At 55.1% G+C, this 10,452-nt stretch overlaps 1 protein-coding gene across 1 annotated transcript; it reads left to right on the forward strand.

The window, feature by feature from the left end:
• The first annotated feature begins 468 nt into the window (after window positions 1–468).
• Window positions 469–7,690, forward strand: Hcrtr1 (hypocretin receptor 1). Its single transcript, XM_027937550.2, has 7 exons — window positions 469–667; window positions 845–1,023; window positions 2,050–2,293; window positions 2,536–2,651; window positions 4,289–4,515; window positions 5,748–5,869; window positions 7,500–7,690. The coding sequence occupies exons 1-7, from the start codon at window positions 469–471 to the stop codon at window positions 7,688–7,690; spliced, it is 1,278 nt and encodes a 425-aa protein (XP_027793351.1).
• The last annotated feature ends 2,762 nt before the right edge of the window (window positions 7,691–10,452 follow it).

Raw genomic sequence — 10,452 nt, forward strand, 5'->3', positions numbered from 1 at the left:
AAGGCTCCCTAATAATGGTATTCGGCAACGTCCCTCGTGAGGCTAGCTTCCAGTGCCAGGCTTTGGGCAAAGCGCTTAGCGCGCAATAGAACTCATTCCTTACTCCTCGCCGCCGACCTGGGAGGTAGGTACCGTTATTACTCCGTTGGACTCCATTGAATGGGGAAATCGAGGCTGAAAGAGGCGAGGTAAGTTACCCAAAAGCAACTTGTGTGGAGTTGGGATCAACCCAGATCTGCCTTCCTCCACGGATTTGATAGCTGACAATTAAGAGGGAGCGCATATGCAAAGTGCCAGGCACACTCCCTAATGTCTCCTTCCTTCCTTCCTTCAGGAAGTTTGGGCTGGGACCCCAAAGACCTGGGTGCAAGAAGCGGGCCCCCTGAGGGGAGTGGGCTGAGGGCTGGCCGGGCTCCCCTCCCTTCGCAGAGCCCAGGGTACCCCTCGGCTGCAGCGGCTCCTGAGCTCATGGAGCCTTCGGCAGCCCCAGGGGCCCAGACGGAGGTCCCAACTGGTAGCGGGGAGCCGTCCCGCGTGCCTCCAGACTACGAAGACGAGTTTCTCCGCTATCTGTGGCGCGATTATCTGTACCCGAAGCAGTACGAGTGGGTCCTCATCGCCGCCTACGTGGCCGTGTTCCTCGTGGCCCTGGTGGGCAACACTCTGGGTAGGTCTCGGTCCTGCCCTCTCCTGTAACGCTTCCTCGGGGGACTGGGGGGTGAGTCCCGGTCCCGTCTGACCCTCTCCTGCTCGCGGGGACAGGGGCTCACTGGCTGGGCGGGGCGGGGTGGGCGTGGCTCTGACTCAGGCTTCACTGCCCTGGCCCCCTGGCTGCTGGCTGCAGTCTGCCTGGCCGTGTGGCGGAATCACCACATGAGGACAGTCACCAACTACTTCATTGTCAACCTGTCGCTGGCTGACGTGCTGGTGACGGCCATCTGCCTGCCCGCTAGTCTACTAGTGGACATCACCGAGTCCTGGCTCTTTGGCCACACCCTCTGCAAGGTCATCCCCTATCTACAGGTGAGCTCTTCAGGAACCCCTCACCAGCCTCTGTCACACCTACACGAAAACCACCATCTTCCAGAGGTCTCAGTGACTCTGGCTGGCCTTTCAGGCACGACACAGTGGCTCAAGACCAATGCACTGTCATCCCCTACTGCCATGAAGGACAGGTTACTGGGGTGAGCACTTGAGGACACAGCCACAGCTCCACATGCTACTACACAGAACTCCTGGTCCCAAACACTGCCACACCACATACGCATCCATGGTGACCTCCAGGCACACAGCAGAGAAGAGAGGCATCAGCCCACTGTGACACAAACACCAATACTTGCTGGGCTTGCACCCTGATCCCAAGGGGGGCAGAGTTGAGGGGACTATCCACTGCCTTCCCTGTGGTGGGAACCAGGGCACCTGATGAGGTTTGTGGAGAAGGAGTGCCAGCCAGAGGCTGGCCGTGGCCTCTCTGATTTATCTCTTGACCCTCTCCCTGCACCCCAGAAGCAGGGGGCAGCCCTGGAGGCCATGCTTACCCATGATACTGGTCCGGACCCATCTCTGCCTCCTTCTCCTAACAATTTATAGCAGGGGTGGCATTCCAGGGTGAGAGAAATGCTTCTTGGATTTTGCGCTGTTTCAAGGTTTTCCACTCAATTGATTAACTCTGGAGACTTTAAACATAAAGACAGAGGAGGGAATTTTGTACTCAGTTTCTTCATTTGTAACACAGTACCCACCTCATGAGAATGGTGCCTGCCACGTAATGCTTTCCATAAATGGAGGTAATTATTCACAGTAGGAGAACACCTACTATATGCCAGGTCTCCAGCTGAGCATTCCCATTCACAATTTCATTTATTCTCACCAGTATCCTGCCAGGTACATGGTATATTCCCATTCTGCATATGAGGCTCAGAGAGGGTGAGTACCTTGCACAAATTCACACAGCCATTAAATGGAGTCAGAATTTGCACCACACTGGGATGTCTGTTATCTCTGGGCTGTTCCCCCTCATATCTCTGATGCTGTGTCCCTGTGGGGCAGGCCGTGTCAGTGTCAGTGGCAGTACTGACTCTCAGCTTCATTGCCCTGGACCGCTGGTATGCCATCTGCCACCCACTGTTGTTCAAGAGCACCGCCCGGCGTGCCCGTGGCTCCATCCTGGGCATCTGGGCCGTGTCGCTGGCTGTCATGGTCCCGCAGGCTGCTGTCATGGAATGCAGCAGTGTGCTGCCTGAACTAGCCAACCGAACCCGGCTCTTCTCTGTCTGTGACGAACGCTGGGCAGGTAATAGTGGGCACCTCCAGGACACATACCCATAGGGCAGACATCTGTCCATCCCTAGGGGTCCCTCCAGGGTAGACACTGCAGGTTGGGTGACTCCAGGCGATCTCCCTGCCTTGGTGCCAGCATGGGGGAGGTTCAGCTGCACTCAGGCCTTGCCCTACACAGGAAGGGTGGCATTGCCAACCAGGTAAGCCTGGGGCCCCCATGCTGAGCTTGACCCTTACATCTCTTGGCCCCTACAGATGACCTGTACCCCAAGATCTACCACAGTTGCTTCTTCATTGTCACCTACCTGGCCCCACTGGGCCTCATGGCCATGGCCTATTTCCAGATCTTCCGCAAGCTCTGGGGCCGCCAGGTGAGGCCAGCTCTTTTGGGCACTGTCTATACTGAGAGGGGTGGGGGGCTACTGGCCTCAGGGAGTAGACACCCTCTGCCTTCAGAATATGCTATCCTGGCTGCAACTGGAAAGAGGCAAGGCCCAGGGACGTGGGGACATTGGGGAACTTGAAACCTAGAGTGCTAGGCCTAACTCTTGGTAACTCCATTACCAGTAGCTGCCATTTATGTTCCATCACCCCCAGGGAATCCTGCAACCTCTTAACCTCTGTATCTTATCCTCCATGAAATACGTAAGAAAACAGAGAAAGAACATCATGTCCCCCAAAGCCCTCAGCTAGAGAGTAGAAAATCAGGGATTGAAACCTGGATCTGTGAGTTTCTAATACTCATTTTATCTCTGAAACATTAACAGCAGCTCTGAGTTTCTGCCTGGTGAAGCTTTGTATCCAGTGTCTTCACCACTACCTAAAAAAGACATGCTGTTGCCTGCGTCACAGTGCTGAGCAAGGGCAGTCTCCTGCCAAGGCCAATGAGGGGCAGAGCCGGTCCCAGGGCCTGGCTTCTTTCCTCTATTACAAATGGCTCTGCAGTGGGTTTCCTGCTGGGGGGTCATGAGGAGAGGGGTGCTCAGAGGCCCTAAGCACTAGTGGAATTAACTCCCTGGTCAGTGCTGGGGCAGTGAGAGGATGCAGGCCAGAGAGTGACCAGGCTCAGGCACGGACACTCGCTTCTGGAATACCACTTACATTCCACACAGTGTTGACGGCACCCAGACCTTGCAGGGTGGGTGGTGAGATTGACTGGTTAGACCCGAGCCCTGCTTTGGAAAGATGCCCAGTCAGGTGGGGCCTTTCCATACTGGCCTGCCTTGCAGGCTCCCAACGCCTGCCACCTGCCCCTCCCAGACCCCCTGTCCAGCAGGACAGAGGCACTGACCTCATCTAACAGACAAGAAACCAAGGCTTGGAAAGTTAGATGAGATTGTTTCACAGCTCATGAATGTTTGACTAGCTCTGGATGCCAAGTTTCCTGCACTCTAGCCCCATCCTCCTCTGATGGGGGGTGATCCAGGTGTCTAGAGGCAGGAGGGTCTTCAAGGATGTCTCTGGCTGCTCCAAGAGCCCAGAACCACCCCAGGATTATGGGCATCAACCCAGAGGGGGACCCATGCTCTGAGACCCAGGTCATTCACTGCTGCCCTCCTGCTCACCCCTCACCTAGGCCTCCCCACGGTCTGACATGGGCCAGGGAGAGGCCCAGCTCACCCCACCCACACCCTGTCCCCGCAGATGCAGCTGGATATTGAAGGAGGATGGATGGGCAGCCAGGAGATGTTCAGACCTGAGGCTGTGGCCTGGGGCTCCGCCTCTCTCTGAGTCTCAATTGTCTCATCTACAGCTAAAAATCAATAATGCCTTTTCAAAAGCATGCCGTAGGTGGTTTTGCAGTGAGATAATGCAAAATGAGAGTATATTAATCACCAAGTCCAGAGTGTTCATCTTTATTGTGAATATTGGGTTCCCTCCTTTTGCAAGAGCTCGTTCCTTGCCACCTCCACTCTGCCCCAGGGTCTAGCTAGGAGTGGACCCACCCAAAGAGATCAGTCCTGCCAAAGAGCTATGCCCACCACTGCTCTCTGTGTGTGCTGGACAGATCCCAGGCACTACCTTGGCACTGGTACGGAACTGGAAGAGACCCTCAGACCAGCTGGAGGACCAGGGGCAGGGTCCCAGTGCACAGCCCCAGCCCCGGGCCCGCGCCTTCCTGGCGGAGGTGAAGCAGATGCGGGCCCGGAGGAAGACAGCCAAAATGCTGATGGTGGTGCTGTTGGTCTTTGCCCTCTGCTACCTGCCCATCAGTGTCCTCAATGTCCTCAAAAGGTGAGAGCGCAGCCAAAGGTGGGAGGGTGTGGGAGGAGCTCTACTGGCCCCCCACATCAGGACAGATCCTTCTCTTCCCTGAGTCCCCGCACCTCCATGTCCTTGCTCATTAAATGGTATAGCAATAGTAATGGCTCTGGGCTGTCGTGAAAACCCGTCCCTTCACTCCTCAAGCATCACGTTCCAGGGTGAACAAGGCAAAGTCCCTCTCTTCGTGGGGACTACACTGTAGTGGGAGAGGAGGAAAATAGAAAAACTCATGTGTGTTATCAGGCAGTGATCATTGCTATAAAGAAAAAGAAAATAGGGAAAATGGTTTTTCTGTTTTAGACTTTTTTGGGGGGGCATACTGGGGATTGAACCCAGGGGGACTTAGGCACAGAACCACATCCCCAGCTCTTTTTTTTAATATTTTGTTTTAGTTGTTGTTGGACACAATACCTTTATTTTATTTTTATGTGGTGCTGAGAATCGAACCCAGTGCCCCGCATGTGCGAGGTGAAGGCTCTATGGCTGAGCCACAAGCCCAGCCCCTCCCCAGCCCTTTTAAAAAATATTTCATTTAGAGACAGGGTCTTGCTAAGTTGCTGAGGCTGGCTTTGAACTCATGATCCTCTCGCCTCAGCCTCCTGAGTGGCTGGCGTGTGCCACGGTGCCTGGCTTGTTTTAGATTTAATTTATAAAAACAAAAGGAAGTGACCCTTGAGCAGAGACTTGGAGGAAGTGAGGGAGTCAGCCTGCAGGGATCTGGAGGGACAGCAGTCGAGGCAGAGGTACACAGGGACACAGCAGATGAGGGGCCACAGGATTCTGGGGAAGTACATAGGCTATTGGGCAGGAGTCAGCCTGTTTGGGTTTGTGCTTGGCTGTGTCCTGGGTGTGTGATCTTGGGACTTCAACTCTCTAAGCCTCAGTTTCCTTAGCTGAAGAATAGATGCTGACCGGGGCTCCTCATGTCGCTGTGAGGTTGGATGAGAAGGTGGATGGGGACTCCAGGGGATTAGGTAGCTGGAGACTGGGCACATATACCTGGTGTCTGTCCCTAGGCCCTCTGTGGTCCTACTTTCTGTGCTTGAGAACCCAAAACTATAGGCAAGACCTCAGACTTGGAAACCCAGGAAAGGCCACTGAGTGGACAGAAGTGGGCGGGGGAAACTTGCCCTTCCCAGCTGGAGTTCCGTGAGCACCACCCCCAACACCTGCCCCTTTCTGACTCCTCCACCTGGCACTAGGGTGTTCGGGATGTTCCGCCAAGCCAGCGACCGCGAAGCTGTGTACGCCTGCTTCACCTTCTCCCACTGGTTGGTGTATGCCAACAGCGCCGCCAACCCCATCATCTACAACTTCCTCAGCGGTGAGTGGGCTGGGCAGAGTGAATGAGGGTGGCCAGCAGTACCTGGGACAAGTGTCCCCACTGTCAATCCAGGGCCCAAGGAAAGGATGGTGGCAAGGATATACCTGCTCTCTCCTGAGCATCACGCCTCTGCTCTGGGTTCCCCCACTCAGGAAAGACTAGGTCACACCCAGAAGCCTGGGCTCCAGCAGTGGCCAGCACCCAGGATGGAGTCTGGTAGATCCTACAGACCACAGAAGGGCAAGGGCTGGGCCAGTGGCCTCCACTTCCCTTCCCAGCCTGGGGGCATGCCCCTCTCTGGTCAATACAGGCAGAATAGTCTATTTTCCCCAGAGGGAGCCAGGCCTGTGGGAAGAAAGCCCAGGAGTCCGGCTGAGGGGATGGTGTATCATCCAGGGCCCAGGGTAAGGGAGAGCCACCAGCAGAGGCAGCTCAGTCCCATGAAAGGGCTCTCCCGGCCGTCCAGCAGACGCCCCAGGAATCTAGGGGCTTCCCCTGGATCCACGGCCTCCAGCACTGCCCTCTCTCTCCCACCTCCGGAAGTCCAGGCCTGCAGGCCCTCACTCCCACCATGGGCTTCGTGTCTGTTGTCCTGTAGCCCCCATCTCCACTCTGCCTTCAGGCCTCCAGGAGGGTGGTAGTGGCCTGACCCCTCAGGCTTGGCACAGCAGAAGTGACTCGCTAGACCTCATATTTAGCATTAGGCTTCTAAGGAGCTGGTCTAGATGGCCATTCAAGTCTGGACACAAATAATTTTTCAGAAACAGTTAAGATGTTCAAGAAGCTATCGGAGGTCATTATGTAATCCTCAATGCCACCCAAAAATTACTCCCAAAGGCTGCCTGGCTGGTTCTAGCTCAGGGGAGAGAACACAAGAGAGGAGCATTGTGGGGAGGAAAGGGCAGGCAGACTTCCTGAATCACACCTCTTTGCTTGGACTACATTTACTGAGCACCTACTGTGTGCTTGGCCTATGTTGGGCACCAGTGCGGCTGGCAGGCTGGTGACACATGGTCAAGGAGGGCTTGGTTCCGCATTCCCCTGGAAGAGTGGGCTGAGCTGGTGTGGGTGTGGTGATCACTCTTCTCTCTCACTGGTGGCCTTGGGTGAGCCTGTGTCTTTGAGCATCTCCTCTGTGAGGTGAGGATAAAGCCCTATGACCTCTCAGGATGCTGGGATGCTCTGGGGGGATGGATGCTGGGGAAGCTGTTACTGTGCCTGGCACAGTGGGACTGCCACATGCAAGGGCTGCTGCTGCCATCTCATCATCTTACAGGAGATCTGGGGAAAGCCTGGCAGCAGAGTAAGCCCCAAGCCTCTCCATGTGCACACAGAGTGGGGCCGAGGTGACCCAAGGCCCCTGAGCCAGACGCCTTGAGCCAGGCTCTGAGCCAGAGCCAAGGAATCAGATGATAATTGCATTTTTCTTTGGGAAGCCGCTTGGGCCTCTGTTCTCGTTCCCTGTGCAGTGCCGAGGTTGCTGGGGCTCTCCATTCCAACTCTACCCTCCCTCCCAGCCTCCTCTCAGGCAGCTTGGCTGGAGCTGTGTGGGCTCAAGGTCCCTTGGGCTCAAGGTCCCTTCCTGCTGCGTTTGTCTCCTTATGGCTGTGTCTTTTGTCTCCTAACCAAGGTAAATTCCGGGAGCAGTTTAAGGCCGCCTTCTCCTGCTGCCTGCCTGGCCTGGGTCCCTGCAGCTCTCTGAAGGCCCCCAGTCCCCGCTCTTCTGCCAGCCACAAGTCCTTGTCCTTGCAGAGCCGGTGCTCCGTCTCCAAAGTCTCCGAGCATGTGGTGCTCACCAGCGTCACCACAGTGCTGCCGTGAGGGAGGGCTACCCTGGAGGCTCTGGGAGGCTCAGTGGGCCCTGCCTGGGTTGCTCCTCTGGGTCCTGGGATTCATCCCTGTGCCTCATGGAGAGACTGCTGGATGCAGTGACAGGCTCGGGGTGGAGTCCTGGTTTTCTGCCCCTGTGACTCTGGGCAAGTGGTTTCCCCTCTCTGAGCTTGTGATCCCTAGGCAGGGTTGATGTGAGGCTTAAGCATGCTCTAGAGAGTGGAGAGCTCTTTGTCAACTGTGAAGTGCTGTGGACTTGGTTACTGTTGTACTTCTCTCACTTGGCCGAACCCCACAGTATTATCCACCGCCATCATCTTTCCAGAGCTTGGCCTTCCTCCCAAAGAACTTTCTCCTGCCCAATTATAAGCCTTCCCTGGAGTCTGCTGTAAAGGTCTCCACAGGTGTTTCCATCTGCTCCAGGGGCTCCCTAATGCCCAGGGCTGTACTTGGCCAGCTGCTCTGTGCTTGTGTGAACCAATCTGGGCCCAGCCCTTCCCCGGTGGGTTATGAACACAGCCCCATGTCACCAGGTGCCCAGTACACACACCATAGCTGGACCTGATGGCTTTGTGGTGTGATAAAACATCTATGTGTGGCCGGTCGGCTTGGAAGCCAGCAGCCCAAAGCAATTGTAATTAAAAGCCTGGCACTGAATGTTCCCTTTCCCTGTCATTACACAAAATCTGTGCTGCTTAGGTTAGGAGGAGAGGAAGGTGGGGCAGCTGGGGGAGGTGACACAAGACACTGGAATGCTTCTACTCATTGCCCCCTACTCCCCGTGGGATCCCAGATGGACCAGGCCTCAGGTATGCTCAGTGCTGCCTCCGCAGTGGTGCCAAGCCCTTGATGCCTGGGACCTTAATTCTTGACACATTTGTTGGCTCCCAACTCGGTGGTCTCTGGAAGGTAAGGGGGTAGGGTGGGCAGACAGCGGGTTAACAGACTGATTTACTGTTCCCTCACCTTCTTGGAAACTAGGGTCTCATTTATTTTCTGTGAACTCACAGGATAAAAAGAGAAAGCCACAGACTTGGCCGGACGTGCTCCGGCTGCTACCAAGCTGATTACAGGGCTGCCAGAGGCCTTGATCCTCGTTGCCAGAGCAAGATGGGAGTACAGTCTGGAGTGCTGCTCTGCTGAGAGGAACGGGAGGCATCTGGCCGAGGCTGATGCGGCCGTGCCTGCCACCAGGTCTGCTTCACTTGATTAATGGAGTCCCGGGCTCCCCGACCTCACCTGTTAAGAAGCAGGGCAAGCTGTGGGCCCGCCCAGGAGCGCCTAGGCACAGCTTCTTAGGAGTCCCACCCTGCCCCGAGCAGGTGGACAGTGTGCTGCTTGTCACAGGCCCTCAAGACTCGCCCCAGCCCAGCTCCAGCTGTCAGTGGACATGCAATGGTTGCCAGGAGCAACAGGCTGTCCTGTCCTTTTGATGTTCCCACTGCCCTTGGGGTCCAAGGCTGTTGGCAAAGTTTGTAGGCAGGGTTGGAGGTGCACGGTGCAAGAACAAAGTGTGAGGACCAGGCCCCAGGGCCAGACCCACAAGGATAGCCCAGGTCTTGGAGCCCTCCACTGCCCTGACCACAGAGATAGGGACTGTGATTGGCACCATTCTAAAGACAGGTTTGGGGCGGTGCTGCAGCTCAGTGGTAATGTACTTGCCTGGCATGTGCAAAGCTCTGGGTGTGATCCCCAGCACCATGAAAAAAGAAAAATTAAAGAGTTTTCAGTGGACACTTGGCTCAGCAGAAACAGAGACAATAGGAGTTTCCTCTAATGACTGCAGTTCTGCTTCTGCTCTGCAGGATGGAGCCAGAACAGGGGGTCTTAGGCTTGCACTTTGGGGACTGATGAACTAAAGGACATGGCAAGGGGAGTGATGCCCAGTGAGGAGCAGCTGAAGACCTTGGGGCTTCCTTGGCCTAGGGGTCTTGGGGTAATGTGGTGGCAGGCTTCACTGTCTAGAGGATTGGCATGCAGGGGGGGAAACAAATGTCCCAGGTGGCCCGAAAGAGAAAACTGGAGCCAATGGCTGGTGTTTCCAAGGTGGTAAATTTTAGGATGCACATCAGGAAGTTTCTACCAGTAAAGGAGGAAATGGGCTACCTAGAAAAGCCCTGAGTTTTTTGTTACTGGAGAATTAAAAGAAGAGACTGGACTCCCATGGGGACCCTGGAGGGGATTCTAGCTCTGGATGAGGGTTGTCCTTTGAGAATTGGCTCCATCTAATTGTGGGATTCCAGCACCACAGAGCCCAGAGGAGAGGAAGAAGGCTGAACAGACTGAGCCGGCCATGCCTGCTGGGCCTCACTGGCCTGCAAAACAGTCACACCACCCCTCACCCTCTGCAGGAAGGATAGCCCTGCTAAAGGCCTCGGAGTGCTTATCTTCATCTCCAAAAGTCAAAGGATAATCACACCACCTCCTGTGATAAGGCCCCCCTGGTACATTAGAATGTCTGGTGTCTTTAGCTTTTGATTGAAATTCTGTCAGTTCATTATAGACACCCAATGTAGTCTGGGTGTCATGCTGATCTAGAGATCCAACTGGCAGGTACAGACGTCTGTACTTAATAAAAAAGGGGAGAAGTTATGACTTCATAAATGGAGTTTGTCTGGAAAATAAAACTCATGCCTGAGATAATAAAAAGGCCATGCTGTGCAAAGCTTGGGGTGGCTGCTTCCAGCACCAAAGGCCAGCCCTACAACTTCCATGAAATAGACTCGGGCTGACCCCCAGCTGTATGGAAGTAC

This window comes from Marmota flaviventris, chromosome 10 (assembly GCF_047511675.1).
Source record: "Marmota flaviventris isolate mMarFla1 chromosome 10, mMarFla1.hap1, whole genome shotgun sequence".
NCBI lineage: Eukaryota > Metazoa > Chordata > Mammalia > Rodentia > Sciuridae > Marmota > Marmota flaviventris.

Coding starts and splice junctions, on each gene's coding strand:
- Hcrtr1 (XM_027937550.2), top strand. CDS start 469: ATGGAGCCTTCGGCAGCCCCAGGGGCCCAGACGGAGGTCCCAACTGGT. Junction 668..844: donor CCTGGTGGGCAACACTCTGG/GTAGGTCTCGGT, acceptor TGCTGGCTGCAG/TCTGCCTGGCCGTGTGGCGG. Junction 2,294..2,535: donor CTGTGACGAACGCTGGGCAG/GTAATAGTGGGC, acceptor TGGCCCCTACAG/ATGACCTGTACCCCAAGATC.